The sequence below is a fragment of the Rattus norvegicus genome, chromosome 1 (genome assembly GCF_021556685.1).
Source record: "Rattus norvegicus strain SHRSP/BbbUtx chromosome 1, alternate assembly SHRSP_T2T, whole genome shotgun sequence".
NCBI lineage: Eukaryota > Metazoa > Chordata > Mammalia > Rodentia > Muridae > Rattus > Rattus norvegicus.
Window position 1 is genome coordinate 157,984,903 of NC_141534.1, and position 22,734 is coordinate 158,007,636.

A 22,734-nucleotide genomic window follows, 5' to 3' on the forward strand; every position below is an offset into this window, starting at 1 on the left:
TCTGAGTTGAATTCATATATTTCCTAGGAATCATCACTTCCTTTGCAGATTTGTTATTTATTTCATATTCTCACTGACTCTACACTTCTCCTGAAATAGGTTTTTCCTGTTTGCGAAATAACTTCTTATTCAAAGAAGTTTTCTCCTGGCAAAGTCCTTCAGTCAACTGACTACATAGTGTACTGGGTAAACATTATGGGAGATAAAAGTAAAGATTTGCTTTTCAACCCTTTGCAGAGCTTATGTGACAGAAGGAAATGAAATTTAACACAGAGAATACTGGTTTTCCATACAATTAACAGAAGCAACTTTAGCAATTCCTACATATCAGGATGGTGTAAACAGCATTATTCTTAATCTTAAACCTGTTTCACAGCATAGCTTTAAGGCTTAAATAGCAAACCTCTTCCATATTCTTTGCAATGCGTTTTCTGGTTGCATCTTCTAGATGTAAGGTGTTGTGGTAGCACCAAGAACTTAGAAGTACACACACATCTTCTGGTTTTCCTTAGCCTTTGATTTATATCATCTGCCCCTTTTATCTCCCTCCCCATCTCCCTCTACTTCTATCTCCATATTCCTTTCTTTTCTCTCTTTCTCTCTGTCTTGTGCCAACCCCTGCTGCAAGCGGGAAAGGGGAGTAGAGTACTTCTTGTTCAACAAAAGATAAACAGATTTTTATTTATGAGAACTTGGCAGATTTCCAAATTCTGGATCAACTGTGATCTGCTCTGCCAGCACAGCACAGCGCCACCCTTTGAACTGCCAGAGAACTTCCTATGCTGGACCAAGCATGTTTATGCTCCTCTGAATTCTGGGCACTTCCGTAATTTTCTGCCTCACACAGTAAGGTCTAATGTTCTATGCAGACCCTAGTAAGATTAATTTTAATCCTTTCACATGAGAGGCAGTAGTAGCTTAAAAAAAGATAAAGATATTTGCATGTGTGTTCTGCTTCATGGGTTTTTTGATTAGATAGATTGGAACATTGATCCGACAATTTAAGGTCATTTCTATTAAACTCACAGATATGGGTCTCTCACTTTGTGTCATGTAGGCACTGATGTGTCCAACACATAAATATGTTTCCCTCAGATTTCCAGACCATCATGAACTGTAGATACATGGGCAAGCAATTATAGTATGACTGTTATTCATTGGTTAGAGTCCGTGCAGAATGTTATGGGACGTACAAGAAGGTACAAGGAAGATACCTTGAAATTTCTAATAGTCCCAGAAATGCTTCCAAGGAGGTACGTATAAAAAGGTTATTTGTTGGAATCCAGTGTTGAAGAAAGTTTTAAGCTCAAAAACAGGGAGGGGTCCTGAAGACAAAGACAAAATGCTCCAAATAAAATTGAAGAAGATGGGGCTGGAGCGATGGCTCAGAGGTTAAGAGTACTGACTGTTCTTCCAGAGGTTCTGAGTTCAATTCCCAGCAACCACATGGTGGTTCACAACCATCTTAATAGGATCCAATGCTCTCTCCTGATGTGTCTGAAGACAGCAACGGTGTACTCATAGGTAAAAATAAATAAATACATCTTTAAAAAAACATTGAAGAAGATGGTAGAAGAGAGTGTGCCATAGAACTTCCGGCTAGGAAAGCTGTTCCTGCCTCATTCTCATTAAAGATAAAGGAAGGAATGTTTGGTGACAAAGGGTAAGGGTTATTGCTTGTTTTGTTGATTTGTTTTCAAGCAGATTTTTCTCTACGAGATCACCCTGAAGCAAGGAGCTAAGAGGAGTAAGGCACAGATTTCAAATCAGAGCCCATTTCCAATAGCCTCCCTTCTTTGCCACCAGCACCACAAACCCCTCAAAGGAGCCCACAGTGGCATTAGCAACTAGCCAAGCATGTGTAGAATCAAAGATGATGACTAAAATGACTCTGAATATCCTATAAAGCTGTGACCCCAGCAGAACTACCCAATTTTCCTTACTAGGTGACTACTTTGCGAAGATGTTTTCCACATCAGTTTCTTCATATCAGAGTTAGTTTTTCAGGTAACTTCTAGGTACATAAGGTATATCTTACAAAGATGTGAACAGGCATGAACTTTGAAAAGATATTTCTATGGTGTGGGTAGGGGGACAGGGTCATATTTTATAAGTCACCAAGACAACATGGTTCCTTTCCTTTCTTGTAATGAATTTCTGCTCTACATGTGTTTCCTTTTCTCCCTCATGTCCACGTCACTGTACAATTCAGGCTGACCTTGCATTTGTACTTTTGAATGCCTTTGTGCTTTGGACAGAGTATTCATTCTACTTGTATATCCTTTGAGATCCCATTTTAAGCTGGGAAGCTTCAGGCAAAGGTGACCCTGTTCCACTTTGCCTCCATAGAATTTGATTCTATATGTGGCCATCATCACTGTGTGTAGTGGTTAACTGTCTGTATGTATAACTCAGTTATAGTCTTATATCCTTCTTGACTGTAAAACTGTGTTGAGCAAACAGTGTAGCTGTGATTGTCCTTAAACCTTGTTTTATAACACTTTATAATGGAAGAAATTACATCTAGCGGGTATTTCTGTAGCTCAACAAGCTACAACCTACCAATTCCCTCCATTTCTTCAAAAGGCATGTACAACTCCATGCAGCAAACACTTGTTCACCGTACGTGATAGGTACTTGTCTAAGGAACTTCAGATATTAACACAGATTGGTAGAAAAATTGGAAGCATACATTATGCCATAATTGATAACTTTGCAAGCTCTGAGAACAATTTTAAGAAAAAAAGTTATATACAACTATTATATAATCAGGCAACTCTAAGAACATGTGAGACAGTACTCTACAGTACAGCATGGGGCTTTGTGACAGGGTCTTACTATGCTATGTAGCTCTCTGGCTATACTACATACTCTTTAAAATGGTCAAGAAAATAAAACACATATTTATATTTATGTTTATATTAATATGAATATGCGAATATGTTATATTTTATATAGATTGCTAAAGCTAAAAGAATCTTTAAGTCTATCTATGTCATTGCTGTAGTTCATAATCACTTCAGTGAGAGTGGAAAGAGAAAATTCAGAAGTGCTTGAGGTTTGGCTCACGCAGTGGTGCTGATAGCAGCTCATGGCAGAAAGAAACTTGAACTCCGTAGGCAAAGGGAAACATGACATTTGTCTTCTCCCGGTGAAAACCTAACTGATTAAGATATATCTGAAATGTTAGCCTATACTTGTGTGGGAGACTGCCTTCTTATGTTATTCAGAACATTAAAAAAATAGAATCATGATATTTGCCGTTTTGCAGAAATGTTCAAACCTCATCCCATCGTGTATTCTCAGCGATATTTTTCTATCAGGCTTCCAACTGAATGACTAGAGTTGACTTCATCTCCTTATGGGGTTAAGCAATGGACTATAGGTAGTAGAAATATGATCAGGTTGGAATTATTATCTGGACTGGGTCCCATATTTAATCCCCTTATAGTTGGTGACTTTGAAAAGTTATCTTACCCTACACAAACCTTAGTTTTGTCACAGGAAAATGTAATATCACAGTGGAGTGACTGTATGGGAGCAGAATGCGGAAGTTCTTTATCAAGTGCTTTTGTGGCATTATAGAATTTTTTGACTTTGAGATTGATACTGCATTGTCCACTGCATAGTCTCCCTAGAAATGCATGTGTTGATAATCAGCTTCTAAGAATGGATGACTAAGTAAATTACTAATCTTGGGGTACTTTTAGTTGTTGTCAAATTATGAGTCTCACTGAAAACTGATATCCAAGACAATGTATTTTTCATCTCAAAAATAGGTGAAAATATCTTCAGAAGAAGACAGTTTTATTGACCAGGTGTGCTAGCAGAAGAGAGGGACTGGGAACAGATGTGATAAAGAGTAAAATGTGGGAAGGCACATTGGAACCTGATCCCAATGCCCTTGTGTAATACATAGAACACAGAGACCAAGCAAAACCCTCAGAACAGGAGATTAGCTGGGTTGGGAGGCAAAATGGTCTCCTTCTCTTTCCCTACATGGCCAAACACTTTGAAACAAGGTACTTCCCCAGAAAGATAGCCCTGGAAGGAAAAGGCCAGGAAGATCAAGGGATAGGGTATTAAGCCTTGGAGGCACAGACCATGGTTGAAGATGGAAAACTTCCTACAAGGAGTAGGTTTCCTCAATTGTTTCTTTTCCTGAGATTTTCTCTCCCTGTCAGCATCCTGGGATCTGCATGGAAATCTTTAACAATGGCCTTCATCAGTGTGTTCTCTCCCTGTTATGTGAATACAGAGAACTGGTTCATCAGAAGGGAGAGGAAACCAGAGAGAAGGAAGCGGGACCTCTTACCCTCTAGATTCACCAAAGCAGACTCTGCCTTCATCTTTGAAGTTCTTTAAGAATTATTTTCATTCCTAGAAATTACAATATTTTGTCCTAGAATGCAACAAACCCAAATCAGTGTTCTTCGCTGGGGTTGAACTAAAGTCAGAACAATTATCTTCCCTTTCAAGCTTATAAAAATATCGTGGGTGGGAATTTTTCTTCATTATCAGGGGAAATTTAAACTTTTGAGGGATCCTGAAAGGAAAATTAAGTGTATAAGTCAGAGATGTCAGAGTTCTAACATATTGCTCGATACTTTCTTTTTTCTTTCTTTCTTTTTTTTTTCTTCTTTTTTTTTTTTTTCGGAGCTGGGGACCGAACCCAGGGCCTTGTGCTTGCTAGGCAAGCGCTCTACCACTGAGCTAAATCCCCAACCCTTGCTTGATACTTTCTATACGTTTTTCTCCACCATGACTGAAGTGTATTAGCACCTATGAAACTATTCTGGTTATTTGGATTATAAAACAAGATCCTCTGTGTGTGTGTGTGTGTGTGTGTGTGTGTGTGTGTGTGTGTGTGCGCGCGCGCGCACGCGCTCGTGCGTGCGTGTTATGTGTTACCAGTTTTTCTTTGTCTCAGAAGAACAGAATATTATCATGACAAAAAAAACCTGTTCTGCATTGGCCAATATTGATAAAGTTTTACTTGTACTTGACCTTGTTTGTAGTGACCACTGAAAGAGTTTTCAGCCAAACAGGTGGCAATGCCAACAGTAGTCATACAGTATGTCCTGCGAAGTTCAAACTATTGGAACCCTTTCCTAACACTGATACATCCTTTCCCTCTTTTCTTTTCTGCCAGAAGTATCGATACCAAGATGAGGACGGTCCACATGATCATTCCTTACCTCGGCTAACTCATGAAGTAAGAGGTCCAGAACTGGTGCATGTGTCGGAAAAGAACCTCTCTCAAATAGAAAATGTCCACGGATATGTCTTACAGTCTCACATTTCTCCTCTGAAGGTCGGTTGGATTACTCTTTACACTTTATAACTACTAACTGTTGTCAGTCTTGATTGCTAAAGGCATTCGTGTGGGCCTGATTAAATGAGGCTTTGAAAATCGCAATTGTAGCCACTGGCTGTAAAGATGATTTCTGTGGTTTGGAGGCCAACCTGGTATTTCTGAGAAATATTTTTATTACCATTGTTTGAATGTCTGGAAAAATTCTTTTAGTTGTTGAAAAAGGGCAGATCAACAATTTGAGAGTGAAAACTTGACAGGAAAATCAAACTTTATTAAGGGAAGAATAAACCCGTAGTGGCAAACCATGGCTTGCTCAAATGCTCTCCTTCTATCAGCACGCCTGGTCTCAGATCATATCCACACCTATCCTAGCCACACCTAATGATTGTCCTGCTGTCTAAACTACAATGGAAAATGTGTGAGCTGGCGCCTTGATACCTTGGTTTAATTCTAGGGGACATGGTTTCCATGGGAGTCTTTCTGTTTGGTATCTTGCTTTCACCGACACTTTCTTCTGCCTTTTAAAATTTAATTATATGCAATTTGTGATCACTGGGGTTTTGATAAGAATGAGACTTTTATGTACTCCTTGGTTGCTGTTTTATCTACTGACCTAATGCTACTCAATGTTGTGTTTTTTGATAAAAGGCTTTTAAGCATTCATTAATTTTTAAAAGAAGTCATGCTGATTAAACCTTTGGTTACTACCAAGGTTTGTTTTATTATCTAGATCGCTACCTTCCTTAGCATTTTCATGTATCCTTACCAAAATTATATATATATATATATATATATATACATATATATGTATATATATATATGCGCATTAGATGCACTATGGTGCACTAGACCAGTGGTTCTCAATGTGTGAGTCATGACTCCCACCTTTTCCCATGGAAGGTCAAGAAATCCTTTTACAGGGTTTGCCTAAGACCATCAGAAAACACGGGTTTTTACATTATGATTCTAGCAGTAGCAAAGCACCTTTGTAAATTAGCAATAAAAATAAATTTTATGGTTGGGAGTTACAAGTGTGCTAGCCTTAAAGGTTGAGAACTACTGTTTCAGCGGATGAGCAGATTTCTGAGTGAGAAAAAGTTCTTGATTGCAAGCATGAGAACATAGATTCAAATCTCCAGAACCAAGATAAAAGGTAAACACACAGCACAAGGTAATTATGGTTCCCTTATTGGGAAATGGGAGGCAGAGACCAGAGAATCCCTAGAAGCCTGGGGTCCAATGAGTTGGGTAGAAGGAAAGGATTGAGATCTCCAGGTTGTCCCAAATTTATTATTGACTACACGACTCATGTTCACACACACACACACACACACACACACACACACACACACACACACACACACGCACGCATGCATGCATATACGAGCACAGCAAATAGTTTGTTTTCTAACTATTTTTGGAAGTAAATATAACTACAGAACTTTTCCTCTTCCTTTTCCTTCCTCAACCCTTTCCCATACGCCCCTTGGTCTCCATTCATGCATCTTCTATTGTGCTTACTTTATATACTATCCTTTTTATGTATGCAATTTCAGAAAATATGAAAGAAAACTAAACTATGTTTGACAGAGTTCCAAGCTAGTTTCAAAACAGTTGTGACTATACAGTAGTGAAATGAAAGCTATGCCGGTTACTATAGAAAAGAGTGAACACAGTAATACTATCTGTGGATCCTTAAATTGTGTCGTCGTCTTCAGCACGTACATTATGGATAAGGAAAAGACGCAATTTGTTTATGCTGTTTGGGTGATTTTCATCTTCTTCTCTTACACCACTCAATTGAAAAATGTCTATTAGAGTTTGAAAAAAACTTAAAAGATTGCTTTTTCTAAAAATTAATCCTGTGTGTGTGTGCATGTGTGTTGTTTGATTTATAGGTATTTTTCTATTGATCCTTTGTTATTTTCCTTACAAATATTTCAGAATAGCTATCTTTAATTTCAGTTATTTATTTCTAAATTTTAGTTGTTATTGCTCTATTGTAATAGGTATAGTGTGTAGGATACGTGTGTGTGTGTGTGTGTGTGTGTGTGTGTGTGTGTGTGTGTAGGTCAGGGGAGTCAGTTCTTTCCTTTCAACATTAACTGGACTCTAAGGATCAAACTCAGGTCACCAGGCTTGCATAGCCAGCACTTTTATCCACTGAGCTGTATTATCAGCCCAAGTACAATAGGTTAATTTTAGGGATAGTTGGAATCAATATCCCTATCAAATAGGGATATTTGATTCGTTTGCCTTATAACTTATTAAGTATTCAGTTGTACTTTTATTAATTTTTATGATTGTACCATAGTGATGCTTTCTACTGAAGTTACCACATGGCAGATTTTAAAGACGCTCTGTAAGAATAGTAAACCTCCCATAGGAAATGCTAAGGATAGAAATATTTTTTCTCCTCTTGGCACTGTGGGTTCAGGATGAGATTCTCCAAGATAGTTTGAAAAGGACAAATCAGTTCACCCAGGACCCATTTTGAGACCGTGAAGTAGCTCCTGTGAATGAGGACTGGTTCCCTTGAGCGTCTTACAAATTTACTAAACAGGACATGCTTTTAGAAGACTTGGGAAGACAAGAATGTGACTGTTTCCTCTGGCATCAGTGATAATGCATATGCACACCTTTAAAGACAGATAGCCCTGTGTATGGGGTCCACCATTGTCATAGTATGGGTGTCATGCTTGATTCCGGCCACTGACTTAAGCTAATGAAGATAGTTGCGAGTAAGTCATGAAGGGCTCACCTATTAGTATGAGTAGGCCCAGTATAGCCTGGCACATCAGGTCTTAGCCCACACATCTCCAAACATGTAGGGGCTGGTTTCTTCATCAAGGTGGTGAGCTGCATTATCACAGGGGTAGTGTTTGGAAAACCTGCCACGATTAAACACCTAGTGTTGTTTTCACACAAAGGAACCTAAAACTGGGAAAATGCTAAGCAGGTACAGATTCTCAATTAGAACCGACATGTTTTCAACCTTGTTGCCTCCCTTGATCTGTCTAGTGTTCTTGGGTAAAACACTATAAAGAGGCCGATGAAGGAGGCCTCAATCAGAGAATGACCCCAGAAACCTCCTGAGAAAGCCAGGCAGATCTCTAGTATTAGTCAGGAACTTGCACACATACAGCTTGTCAAAAACAGAGTCCGAGATGGCCAGATAACAGTTTCAATGCCACACTGAGCAGGCTCTGACTCAGCTGATTAATCTCAGTATTTCAGGTTTGATACCATCTCTCCCCTTCTCCTATCACCTAATGCTTTAGTCTTAAGATTCTTGTCTTTGGAGCGCACCGGCTGCCTGGGTGATAAACGAGCTCTCTTTGCTAGTTTTCATTAAAGGGCATCGGCCAGTGTGAGGCATGAGGTTGGGGAGAGCTGTGCAATTTAACAGCGAATTTAAGGAGATTTGTTTTCCTTGCCACAAGATGGGGATGCTTTCTCTTCAGTTAGAACCGAGAATGCTCCATAAAAGAAACCAGCTGATCACCACAATAAAAAAAAATGTGGGTTTTTTTTTTTACTGATCTATAACAAATCATGAGTTTTCTTTTTAGCTTCTATCTGTTCGTTAAGTATAAACTAGGGTCAGTTGTATGAATTAGTGATGGCGAGGCAAAGAATATGGATTTAAATGTGCGTGAGCACTTTCTTGGGAATTTGAATTATAGTTACTTGTTGTTAGTCTTAATCTGCAAAACTCAGATCCTTCTATCTTAAATACAGTCTCACCTCAGATGCCAGGATTCTAATTAATTAAGCAAGGATTAATTTCTGTTCCGTTCTCCATTACCTAATGTTCACTGATAGAGAATTTCATTGCTCTAATCTCATGATTTCTCCTGTATCGATGTATCTGAAATCTAATGTGTCAACGTTTCTGAAATCTGGCCTTGTCCTAATATCTGTGGTGTCTTGTAATTAAAATCTGATGGCATTTTCTAGGGTACATTAAAATTTCTAGTAGTCATCTGAGAAGCAGCTGTCATTGACTATGAAAATTAAAGCTATCTTTTACAAATTGGATGGAAAATGTATTAGTTAGACAACCAATATAGTCCTTCCAGTTTGTATTGAGACTGGAATGAAGAGAAACTTTAATAGAATGTGGGGTTAGTGAGTTTGGAGAGAGAGCTAATCCCTTGGATAACTAGGCACTGGTTGAACACATTGGAAAACTTGTGGACAGTGGAGACTTGGGGCATTTTAGAGGACAATCTCAATCTGAAGGAAGGTGACATAAATAAGTAGAGGCAGATGAACCTCCATATCCTTCCTTTTTTATTTTTTTCTAAAGTGGCTGGGGCTTGCTCTTGGAGATCCAGAAGGTGAGGGTACTGTGAGACCTTCTCTCTGCAAAGCCTCCCTCTCAGTTCTGACTCTGACCATTGCGCATCACAGCCTATCACAGAGTCCATGTCTCTAGCACAGTTGTCATTTGGAAATGGTCTTCATTTCGTTATTCTAAGCATGTTTTGCTGGCTAATGTACAATAGCATCCTATGTAGAAGTCATCTTCAGTAAGCATGTGACCCGCTTGGTACTATGCTACAGTTTTGTTTTCTGGATTTTGTTGGTTGTTGTTTGCATGGTTGTTTTACTTCCCTCTGTCTCACCTCCAGCATCTGCGGTAAAACTAGACTAGCATTTTCACAGGTGTGCCTGCTGGGATCTCAGCAGTGGTGTGTGGGAAATAAAGATACGCATGCATGCTTCAACACATCTGGAGGGTGAAATGTGTTAATTTGGCATAAAATCTCCCAGAGCGTCTTTGCTTCTTTGGTCGTTGTTTGCTTATTTTATTTTGTTTTTAAAGAAGATTCAGAAAGTAGTCGAGGGAGATTTATTTATTTATTTATTTATTTATTTATTTATTTATTTATAGTATACAGACCAGAAAAGGGGCAGTATATCACATTATAGATGAGTATGAGCCACCATGTGGTTGCTGGGAATTGAACTCAGGACCTCTGGGAGAGCAGCCAGTGCTCCTAACCTCTAATCCATCTCTCTAGGCCCCTCCCAGAGCTTTTAATATAATATGTAATGTAATATCTGAGCTGGGGATATAGCTAGAGAAACATGTTTCCTAAATACATGTATTCATGGGAGTTTTCTTCTGGATTAAATCGTGTCTTTGTTAGGCTGATATGGCCTGAGAAAAGCCATAATAGACACAAAAGGCTGCTAAACACAAACAATAGGTATAAAACTGGGTATAAAGTATGGTAAAGAGCTTCATTCTGGTCCTGGAATCAAAAGTAGCCAGATTCAAATACCAAGTTTTTTACTTCCTAGTTTATGTGAGCATACTCTAACTATAACTTTGATAAGGCTCAGTTTCTTTATATGTAAAAAAAATATTGTATGTGCTCATATATTTTTTGACATTTAAGAAAAGCAAATTAATGTGAACTTCTTTACAAAAAAGAAATAAAGAAGAAAGGAAGAATTAATTATTTCTATTGATGCCTTATTATTTATTGAATTCTATGAATTTATAGATAGAAATAACCTAAGCTAGAAATTTGGGGCAAATTTGGGGAACTTTACCTTTGTGTTGCAGCACCTGTGCTCAGGTGTCTCCAGCTTTGTTATGTTCATTGCAAATTTACTGTGGCTATATGAACCTCCACTGGGATTCAGATCAAACAAATACACATTGGAGTCCCAATCTGTCATTTTCCGTCTGTGTAATTTTGGGGAAAATGATCAGCATTTCTGAGATGCCATTAATTTATGTATTAAAAATATTTTGTTTGTGTTAATTGATTCATTCTATTAATCATCTTTGACTTCGTCCCATATACTGTTTTCTATGTTATACCTTGAGTTATAAAGTACTTGGTCTTCAGGTTTCTTACATGCTATACTTTAAACACATGGGTATGTAGATTGATACATACATATATATATATATATATATATGTATATGTGTGTGTGTTTTATGCAGTAAAATATCAAAGAAGAGGTGAATCCTCCAGAGACCTTGAATTAACCATTTTGATTTTTAGCCCCCTGTGGCTGGATAGGAAGTGAATGTGATCAGGTAATGATCTGGAGAGGGGATCTCTCCAGGAGAAGAGGTCAGAGTTGCCCTTAACTCCAATACTCATGTCAATATTCAAGGATTCTGGGAACTGGAGGAACTTCCTTGAATAGGGAAGAGAGTGAAGACAACTTGCAGAGAGCTGTGTGAGTGCAAGGCATGTGACAGAGCAAGGCAGATGGGTGGCAAGAGCAAAGAATGACCTCTGGCGGAGACTGGACTTCACCTTGAATAAGGGATGACTGCAAAATTTATAATGGAGAATGACATAGCCCTACTTGCAAATTACACAATTATTCATGTGGTGTTGAAGAAAAACTGGAAAAGAGTGAGATCAGAATCAAGGGCATCTCATAGAAGGCAAGGTGATGAGCTCGGAGATAGAGTGGAGCCACCGAGCATGGAAACCACGAATTTGACAGTTTGTTTAGAAAATATATGATGTCTCATACAGGGCTCTGAGACATATGAAATCATGAAGGTAGAAGAAAGACGGAGATTAAATAATGCTTTCATTTTGACTAATTGGGTAAAGACATAAATGGAATGAATTAAAATTATTGCCCTATTAAATTCATTAATAGAGCATTTGTCTAGCACATGTTAAGCCTTAGATATGATCCCTGCCTTCCCCTTCCCCAAAACAAAGAGGAAGAAGATGAAGAGTCTAATAGAGAATTAAAACCAGTGCGAGCTGTGAATATGAGTAGGGTCACTCAGAAAGAGAAGGGATACAGAACCCTAAGATACGGGATCCACTCTCAGCACTCAGGACTTTGTGGAGAAAGAAGAATTTACAGAGATCAGGAAGTAGCAAGTCCCATCACAGTGATTGGCTGGGAGTGATATTTCCAGTTTTAACTGAGGTTAAGTAATTCTCATCAAAGGGAGCCATGTCCTCTGTGTATAAGAATATAACCTTCCGCCAAAGATTGTGTTGGTCAAGCAGTAGCGGCTTCATAAGTAACATGGTACAAAATCAATACTTTGACCACAGGGGGAAAAATCTGAAAACAAAGAAAACTTGCACATGACCCCAGAAGTCGCGAGATCTTCAATTTCAGCTGCTAAAATAAAGAGCGGTCATTTGTACTTTCTAGACTTGGCATTTTTAGTAATGCCGGTGATTTGAAAAATGAAGCTGATTCTGGCCATTTTACATTCGCAATTCCAAAAAACAAAACCTGCTCACTTCTGTTTCTTGCCACTAGATGGTGGAAGCAGCTGAACTGAGGATTCTGGAAGCGTCCGTTCTTATGGGAAGACGCTGAGATCTAGGAGGCTAAATTGAAAAGCATGCAGTTAAGAAAGGCACCAGAAGGGGCTGGCAGAATTTTGCATACTTGTGATAATGCATTTTGTTCTGTGCCCAGGCCTGGTAAGAGGAGGTGGCTAAGTATCTGTACTGAACCAGAGCACAAAAGCTCCTGGTTGGAATTCTGAGCAAATGAAACCTATCTTGCCTTTATTTTCCTAAATTGGAAAGGGTCACGGCAGTTTATCCCGAATATCTTAATTCTTAGGCCAGATGTTGAAAATAAAGAAAAAAGTTAAAGCAAACAAATACAGTTGCTTTTCACACTTTGAGAATTCTCCCCAGGGTTTAGAGAGATGGCTCTGCTCTTAAAACGCTTGCCTTGTAAGCATGAGGACATGAACTTGATCAGTGCGATCCTTCCTAATTGACAGGGGCTACTGCAGTGAGAGACCCTGTCTAATAGAGCTTCATGGCAGTCCGGATTTGTCTGGTTCCCATATACATGTCAATAGACTGAAGCCCACAATGGGTTTATTATGGCTTCTGAAAAAAATGGTTTAAGGTACAGTACTTAAACTTCCTGCTTCTTTCATCTGCATAAAAATAATAAGAATGGTTTTAAAGAGATATTAGATTGCTTTATTTATATGTATACATCAAAGGCACACCAATTTTTAAAACAAAAAAGTTTCTTATAATAATCTCGAGTGAGTATTAATAGTGGCCATTTATGCATATATACCTAAAGCGTTAACTCAGCCATCCTTATAACTTCTCTGAGAACTAACCTCTCATTACCGCCAAGGCTTCTGTTACAATTGGAAATAAATTACTAAAGCCCACAGAGGCTGTCCATCAATGTGACACATCTTTCATTGCTGGTAGTGATGCTGGTGGTGTGGATGCCCTTAAGTTACTCACAGTTCCTGAAGCATCTTCCCCTTTAAACAGTGAACTAGTTGTGCACTTTGAGGAAGAGTGCTGTCGACTATTTCTCCTTACAAAGATCTCTATGAATTATTCCAAACCAGCGCACTAGACAATTAATATATAGCAAAATTGATTTATTTGAGGAAACTTTCAGTTCTCTGTTAGCTAATCCAAAAAATCTCCAAAAAATCGAAAGCATGTATAATTTGGGGAAGTAAAAAGATTAGCATTTTTTTTTCAATTTCAAGAGTGCTTCTGTTACTGGCTAGTGTGACCTATTATAAAGCTTACCGACATGTTCCCTACAGTACATAATAGGGCAAGACTTAATATGTAATAAGGACCACTAAGTATCCTATACAAGAAGTATTTAGAATACCCCTTCACACCTAACAGGTACCCAGTAAATTATAACTATTTTTGCATTAAAGAAACACATGTGAAAACAATCTAAATTTAACATTATAAATTCTGGACTATAAGTAGATATCAGTTCTTATCATTTCATTTCCCTATATTTGTGGTCCTTGGGATAATGACATTATAGCATAGTCTCATTTCAGATAAGCAACTGTGTACTATGCAAACAGAGTTCTTTCATTGCAAGTTGATCTCACTTTGGCTATGTCAAAACCAAAACCAAAAATGTATAGCCAGTGATGTGGGGGCATACAACTGGTCTTTGAGAATTCCAAATAAGAATTTACTAAAACATAAAGAAACATACTTTTTGGAAGTGCTAGGAAATGAAGACATGCGTGTTATTACTTCCCCCTTGTGGTTGAGTAAATGAATACAAAGGTTAGGGGGCAGTTCTATGTTCAAAGCTATGACTCAAGAGATGTTTGGCATAAATACAGCCAGTGTGGCAACCGAGTTTCAGATTGTTCTATTACCAGCCAACGAGTGCCATACAAGCTCAAGACAGAAGGAGCAATGAAAATAATTAAAGTCAGGCTTGTCAGAGGACATCTGACCCATAAATACTTGCAAAATAAACCTAATGAGCAACTAAAGAGTAGATTAGAAAATGGAATATACCACAAAAGGTGCTCATGTCAGTGTGCAGTTATACACTGGATCATGTTGCCAGATGCACTTCTTGCTGTAAGGAGAGTGAGAATGACAGGAGGCTTCTGAGTTGGCCCAACTTCCCCATGATCTAAGCGATGAGGGCAGAGAACAAAAAGAAATTATTATGCCTAGAGAATGAAGCTAAAAGATTCCTCAAAGATACATTGGTTAAGACCAGCAGACCCTGAGCAAGATCCCTTTCATAAGGGATTTCTCTTATAAAAATGTTCTCTTAGCATCTGTGGTAGCTGTATTATTAATGATTGCATTGTGTAAAGGTATGGTTCTCAGACTTCATTAGGAATTTGAATCTTCCAAATGGCCCATCCCACTTCTTCTAGCATGTGGCTATATAGTCTTAGATGTTTGTCTGTGACTTGACATTGATTTTGGAGAACTCTGGACCCCAAAATCTATTTACAGAGTGATTGCCATGTATGTGCTAAGCACTTTGTGTGCACAATGAGAAGTAATAAAATAAGTAAGAACTCAAGTCCCTGCTCTGTGAATATCTTAAATTCATCAGGGGCAACAATGGGATGTGTGAAAATCGTTTACAACAGAAGCTATGTAAACTGAATATATAAACTGAATATGAGAAACAGCATTTCAGAGACTGGTTGCTTTCCTTTGTAAGAATATTTGAAGAAAAAAAATCACATAATATATATCCAAGAGAGTATTGGGGGAAATGGAGGTGAATATAATCAAGGTACATTATGTGAAATTCTCAAAGAATTAAGAAAAATATTTGTAAATGGAAAGTACATGTGTGTGTGTGTGTGTGAGAGAGAGAGAGAGAGAGAGAGAGAGAGAGAGAGAGAGAGGAGGAGGAGGAGGAGGAAGAGGAGGAAGAGGAGGAAAGGAGGCAGGGAGGGAGAGAGAGAGAAAGAGAGAGAAGATGGTAGTGACTTGTTCCCTGTCTCAAAGGAGCTATATGCATGTTATAAGCTGATTTAGCCCTGGGATATGTTCCCTAGGCTAGCTGACTTGCCAAAAGTTTTCAGAAGGAACATGGTTTGTTGCTTGTGAGTTGAGTACGCATTGAGTATGTTAGGGCTTCTTGCCAGTTTTGGGTCAAAGGTAAACTCATGTCAAATATGTGCAAGAAGCACTTATTAAAGTCACGTTTACATATAGGCCAGCAAGATGGACCAGCATGTAAAAGTGTTTGTTGCCAAAACTGAGTTCCATCTCCAAGACCCACATGGTAGGAAGAACTGATTCCTGGACATTGTCTTCTGGCCTTCATACAGTTTCATGCCATATGCATGTCTAAATAGGTACTTATAATAAAGTTCATTTGTATACATAACACTAGGGAAAATAGCCTTCCAATGTGGACATCAATGGCCAATAAGTAGTTGGATACATATGGAAGACTAGGGCACTTGTGAAACTCAGCTTGAAATACTAACAACATCAGGGCTGGCACTATAGAGATTTTCTATTTTCAACCCTTCCTACTGTAGGCAAACAAATTTATTCAGTATAATAAATAACTTTGTTGATGGTCTAAGTTTCTGGTGACCCATAAGACCCACATATGACCAGCTTTTAATTACTAATAAGTATCCCCAAAATTTAAAATAGCCTTTTTAAAATGAGGATTAGTTTCTCTCTGAAGAACATGGATAGTTAGTGTTGCTGTCCACTCAACACCTAGTAGAACCGCCATGTGCCTGCTCCTTGGGAATGTCTTCAAAGACCCCCGTCTGAGTGCCTGAAGTCCTGTATTTACTGGGATTTCCTGTACACAGTACTTAGGATGAAGTTTAACTTGCAAGTCAGGCACAATTAGGAGGCAAAAACCAACTAATAAAATAGAGCACGTATCACATATTTGTTATAAAATACATTACCAAGTTCACAGAAGCTTTTGGTAATAAAATTGTCAGCATCATTGCTTTTGTGGCTTGGGGCCATTATTAAGCAGAATAATGGTTATTGAAACATAAGTGCCACAATTCTAGGGCAGGCAATCTGATAAATAGGTGTGACTGAGTGACTAAATGGATACATACTCATCAGTACAGAGCTGATGTGTGCATTCTCTTACATGCTTCTTTTTCAGTGCAGGGCAGTGGGGTGGGAGGAGATGTTATGGGTAAGGACTGATGTCCTCAGTGTAAGTGTGTCAGCTGAATAGCAATTAGACAGCTTCGAGCCCAGATTCTACATTTCCGCCCTGAATATAATAATAAACACACTTAGAAAGTCATTAAAATAAAGGAGGTTGCCGCTTATCAGCTTATTAAAGTCCCCCTCACATTTGTACCAGATCCCAGTGGCTAACTCCTTGACAGCCTCCGATTTCTCTGTCCTCCGTTTTCCTTTGTTCATTCTCACTCTTTACAAAGATCAGTAAGGAGGGAGCTCCAACTCACAAGGGAGACAATGAGCTAAGGGAAGGGTCAGTGTGTGAAACTCTCAGGGATCAGCATGATCAGAAGGTAGGCACACTAACAGAATTGTCATAGCAAGAACAAAGGACATTGCTGCAGAGCATAGCATTGAGAACTGAGGAGTTCATTTCTGTAGCTAAAGAAGGTTCTCTTAAAAAAAACTTTCAAATCAATTGTCTTTATTATAATTTTTCTTTTTTAATTGTAAATTTTATGTATTTACATTTCAAATGTTATCCCCTTTCCTGGTTCCCCCCTCTCCCATGCCCCCACCCTCTGCTTTTATGAGGATGCTCCCCCTCCAACCCTCCCACTCCCACCTAGCATTCCCCTAATCTAGCCTTCACAGAACCAAGGGCTTCTTCTCCTATTGATGGCAAACAATGCCATCCTCTGCTACATATACCAGTGGAGCCAAGTACCAAGTGTACTCTTTGGTTGGTGGTTTATTCCCTGGGAGCTCTAAGGGGTCTGGTTGGTTGATGTTGTTCTTCCTATGGGTTTGCAGAGAGGGATGAACAGGCTTGGGATGGGATTAAAGCTAGGCTAGGTGTGAAGATGAAAATCAGGAGTGAAGTTGTCCTTGCAGAACAGACAGCTTAGGTGAACAAGGTAGGTCATGTATGAAAATTATATGAAACAAAAAAGGATTTCTATACTCATACTGTGAACTCTGAAACCTCCAGTGTAGTCAGAGTAGGCCAACACGGTCCATGTAAATTTATAAAATTTATAAATTTATAAAATGCTTTCTTCAAAGACAGAATGACTTGCCTCATTTAGTAGTAAGATTCCTATAAGCATTTCCTCTTTGTATTCATAAAGGAGGCAGAATATTCTCAATGTGGGGTTAGGGATGTTGCTCTGTTCTTAATTTACTGGCATATTTGAAGCCCTGGGTTTGCCCACTCCATGGTGGCACATGCCTGTGATCACACATCTTGTGAAATGGAAACAAGGATCAGAAGTTGATCATCACTCATAATGACTTCAGGCCCAGTCTGGGATATATGGGACACTGTCTCATAGAGAGGTGGGGTGGAAATACCATAGAAAGGCCAAAAACAGAAACAACAACAACAACAACAAAAAACAGTGGGGGAAGGAAGGACCAAGAGAGGAGGGTAGAGAACAAGGGAGGAAGGAAGAGAGGGAGAAAGGCTACAAAACCCAAGCATGCAAGCTCAGTAGACTATCGTAAAGATGATACAGGATTTGGACACTATACATGTAAGGTTTTTAAGTTACTGGTCCTTTGAGAAATTAAAAATTATGTTCTTTTTCTTAAATAAAACTTACAATCTATCCCAAAAGATTTGCATACAATTTCCGGGAGAAATGGATTGCATGAAGCCATTTATGGACTCTAAGAAGCAGAGTTGAGGTTAAGAATATCCAGAGGGAATGAATGTTCAAGTTCCCTTTCATCTCTGAGAATTTACGATTCTCATTTCTCTGGCTCAGACTTTTCGCCTGGTTAAGGAATTCTTCGCCCCTCTCTAAAAGAAACACTTTGTAAATGTCAGAAAAGTAAAAAATTGCATTCCCAACTCTTTGTCTGCACAAAGCATGTTCAGCTTCACAGCAGACCTTAGCAGCAAAGATCAACAGGCTGGAGCAGGTTTGGGGCAGAGGACCTGGGCACACTCTTTCTGCCACCAGAGCCTGCTCTCCTTGGGCCCGCCCCCTTTCTCTCTAGATAGTGTCCAAGGCAATTTTCTGTTTATTAGTTAGTGTCTGAAGCCTTTACAGGTTCAAGAACCAAGAGCAGTGACAGCCTACATTTCTAAATTTGGAGTTGAACTGCCTTAGGACTGTTTCTTTATGTTGGATAAAGCCTCATCCCAGCAATGGTCTGCTTTCCGATTAGCCCCATCAACCCGCTGGAAGCATTGTGCAGTGTCCAAAGGTTCCCAACACACAGGATTTCCAATATGGACAGAGACTGTTCATAGAAATGTGTCAGTTATAAAAATGAACACTAGCTCTTTCTTTTTTCATCGGGGTCACAGAGGTATACTTAAATTGGATTCATCTTTTTCTCTGTACCATTAAAGATATTGACAGATTCAGAGTTGCAAGAGTCTGAAATTTTGAGCATAGCTAGCTCATAACATTGCCTTTCTGCTCCAGGGTTGGGTGGCTGTTTATAAATCAAACTTTAAAAAAAATGATGAATTGGAAGTCTCCAGCTCAATTAGCTTAATGTGGGTAGGAGGCTTTCCAGGTTGTGCAGGCTCTGTTTTACTCATGCTCCGAGCAGACTATTATATAAAGTGTGGCTTAGTACTAACGTCTGAGGCTCAGAGAAATGAAGTTGGTATTTTTCACTTCAGCATCCAGTGTCATCTTGTATTTCATGGCTTTGGATTGGATCCAGAGCCACTGAGTGACGTTCCTCACAGTGATTTATACTGCAGCCACCTTTCCCTTGTTATCTTCCTGCCTTCTGACTGTGCTAAGGAAGTGGCCTAATAGAAACGCTGCTGTCACCCGGTGATTTAATTGGGGGAAAAAAATCTCAGCAATTTAAGGGGGGAATGAAAGCAGGAAACAGAGCCGTTTTCCTGTCAAATAAATGCTCACGTGAAAAGGGCCCTGGTGAAGCAGATAATGACAGCCTGGAGAGCTTACTTACATTGTGCCCATCTCACTTGAGGGGTGAATTTCTGGAAAGAACTGATTATGAAGTTGTTTGGGGTTTTGTTGTTGTTGTTATCGTTTTGTTTTGTTTTAGGAAATACATTGACATCCTGGGTAATATTTATGTGAAAGGAAGCATTTTGAATTTAGTATATTTTATATGGAATGTTTAGTCTTTTTTTCTATTGCCATGTTTTAATACTCATGACTAAGTACTCTGCTTTTCCCTCTGGCCCTTCCTGTCTCAGTCCTTCTATCTATTGACTTCTACACTTTATTACTTCAGGGTATATTTACAAAGTTTATGTATTTGCCACTTATACTGTTGCCAAGAGTAGCCACTTTTGGAATGACTAACTCTAGCCAATTATCATGTGTGTTGCTTCATATGATTAACGTTTTCCTGGTGAGAATTTTTCCCAATCTACTTTCCTAGACATTTCCAATAATGCAATATATTATTAATTATAATCATTTTGTTATCCAATCAATCTGTTAAACGTATCCTTATTATGTAAATGTAATTTTGCCTCCCTTGGCCAATATCTTTCCTGCTTTGAGCCTCACCCCCAAACACCATGGTTTCTGGTAACTGCTCCTATCTGTTCTGATTCTGCAAGGTAAACCGCCATTTCAAAGACTGTATATGGGATAAGTAGGCTTTGCCTTTCTGTCCATGGTTTTAGTAAAATAACATCTCTAGAGTTCATCAGTGTATTTGCAAATGACAGAATGGCCTTCTTATTAATAAATAGGTGATAATCTATTGTGTGTATGTGTGTGTGTGTATTAATTCAAGCATGAATTGAAAGGCATTAGATTGATCTCATACCATGTCTATTGTGAATAACACAGCGAAACATTTATGTGCAAACATCTCTTGGACATACTGATTTTCTTTTATTTCAGGGTGGGGTTGAAATGCCATTTAGCAGTACTAGTGTTTGTGAGTTGAAGACCCTCTAAACTGTCTTCCACATCATTTGTTCCTGCAAAGGTTCTGTTCCTGAGACATTCGCACCTGTATCTACCCTTTACCTTTGTTCCATCTGTGCTGACTGAACTCAGACCACCATGTATACTAGGATGTCTTCCACCACTGGATTATATCTACCCTTGCCTAATGCCTGGATGATAGCCCTTCTGCTTTGAAAAGCTGGGATATCATAGCTTATCCTGGTTTCAATTTGTGTGACCATTTGTGGATCTTCTTTCAAGAAATGACTTCTCAAGTATTGCTTTCAGTTTTATAATGAGGTTATTTGATTTCTTGATACTAAACAATACTTCCTTACAGAGTTTGTTTATTAAGTCCTTGATTTCTCTCCAGCCTGCTGATTGTTTCCCTTTTGTGTGGAAGCTGTTAGGTCGATATGACTATATTTACATAGATTTCCTTTTGTTGTCTTTGTCTTTGAGGTCATATAAAAAATACAAGAGATGTTCACCAAGAAAATTTTTACAAAATTTGTGTGTGTGTGTGTGTGTGTGTGTGTGTGTGTGTGTGTGTAGTGTGTGTGTGTGTGGTGTGACTGTGTGTGTGTGTGTGTGTGTGTGTGTGCATTTTCTTGAAGTAGCTCCATAGTTTTTATGTCTTTAATCAAGCCTTTATCCATGTAGTATTGAGTTTTCTAGATGGTTTAGCATAAAGGTCAATGTTACTTCTTTGGCAAGTTGATATCTGTATTTCTCAAACCATCTTTGAAGACTTCCTTTTCCCCATCATAAGTTCTTGGCACATTTTCCAAACACCGTTTGGGTATAATTGTGCAGATTTGTTTCTGGGTTTGTTCATCTACTCCTTTCTTCTGGGTCTGTTTTCATTCTGGTACCGTTATCTCTCAGTGACTTGCTCTGAGCTGGGCTGGAGATTTTGAAGTCAGGAAGTATAAGCCCTTTAGTTTTGCTCTTTTCTCAGGCACTTGTTTTTGGTGCTCATTTGGAAAGGAATTGTATTGTATCTGTAGACTATTTTTGGCAGAGAGGACATTTTCACAATAGAATTTTTTCCAGTCTGTGGATACAGAATACCTTTCCATTTACTTGTGTCTCTTCTAGCTACTTTTATCGAATATTCTACAATTTTCTGTCTAAGAGTCTCTCGCCTTCTTGGGAAAATGTATTTTTAAGTATTTTATTTTATTTTATTTGTACCTATGATCAGTAGGATTCTTTTTCTTAGTATTGCTTACCAGGTATCCTACTGTTAGCTGTATAAACATAAACACTATGGATTTTCATAGCAGTGAAGTGAGTTGGAAGCCCCAGTCTGCTGAAACCTTGAGATATAATCAATCCTGCACTGCCTGAAGCCTAGCCTGAGTGGTCTCACCGTGTGCAAGAAATGTTCAAGGGGCTAAGTCCATGGGCATCAGTCTGGGACATGGGGGCAGGGGTGAGGCTGTATTTTGTCATAGGGTCCAAGGAGAGGATGCATAACAAAATCTTGCACTTGCTTCTGCTTCTTTCTCTTTCCTACAAGAACTGCTGTCTTTTTCTCTGATGGGCTGTCTGCAGTAATAGGAATGACATCGCAAATTGTCCTCTGTGTTCTCTTCACTGCTTCTTTTCTTCTTGGACTATAGCCAGGCCCTGTGTCCTCTTATTGGAGTTTAAGTCTTGCAAGCTTGCTTTTATGTGAGAGCAGTTGTGACAATTATGTGTCTCTTCACGGGGGACAGAAACAGTAGCACCCTATCCTGCTGGCTTTCTCTACCCCTAGCAAGTGCACATTAACTGATGAGGCTGCGATCATTAAAATGAAATAAATATGGTTTCTCTGGGACTTTTCCATGTTTACTTCATGTGCCCTGAAGTGGGTCATTGGTTTCCCTTGACTTTGCCTTTTCATATTTCTAGCCCTCTACTTCATGAATTCTTTTCTTTGACACAACATGAATTTGATTTCATGTTTCTAGGGGGAGTAAAGATTGAAGCATTTTTCTTCACAGCAACTCAATGCAAAAGAAAATTACAGATTAAGCTTCCCCAAGAGCACTGACATAATAGCCTTGTGAAATTTAAATGAGAATTAAGTGAGATT

General features: G+C 38.8%; 1 protein-coding gene across 12 annotated transcripts in view; it reads left to right on the forward strand.

Moving 5' to 3' along the window:
• Dlg2 (discs large MAGUK scaffold protein 2) overlaps positions 1-22,734 on the forward strand; it is a 2,073,609-nt gene that overhangs the window by 1,020,107 nt on the left and 1,030,768 nt on the right. For 11 of the 12 annotated variants that reach the window (XM_087586773.1, XM_087586779.1, XM_087586780.1 and 8 more), the window contains 1 exon segment: positions 5,153-5,314. In XM_087586773.1, the coding sequence (XP_087442899.1) occupies positions 5,153-5,314 (162 nt within the window). 12 annotated transcript variants of the gene reach the window in all.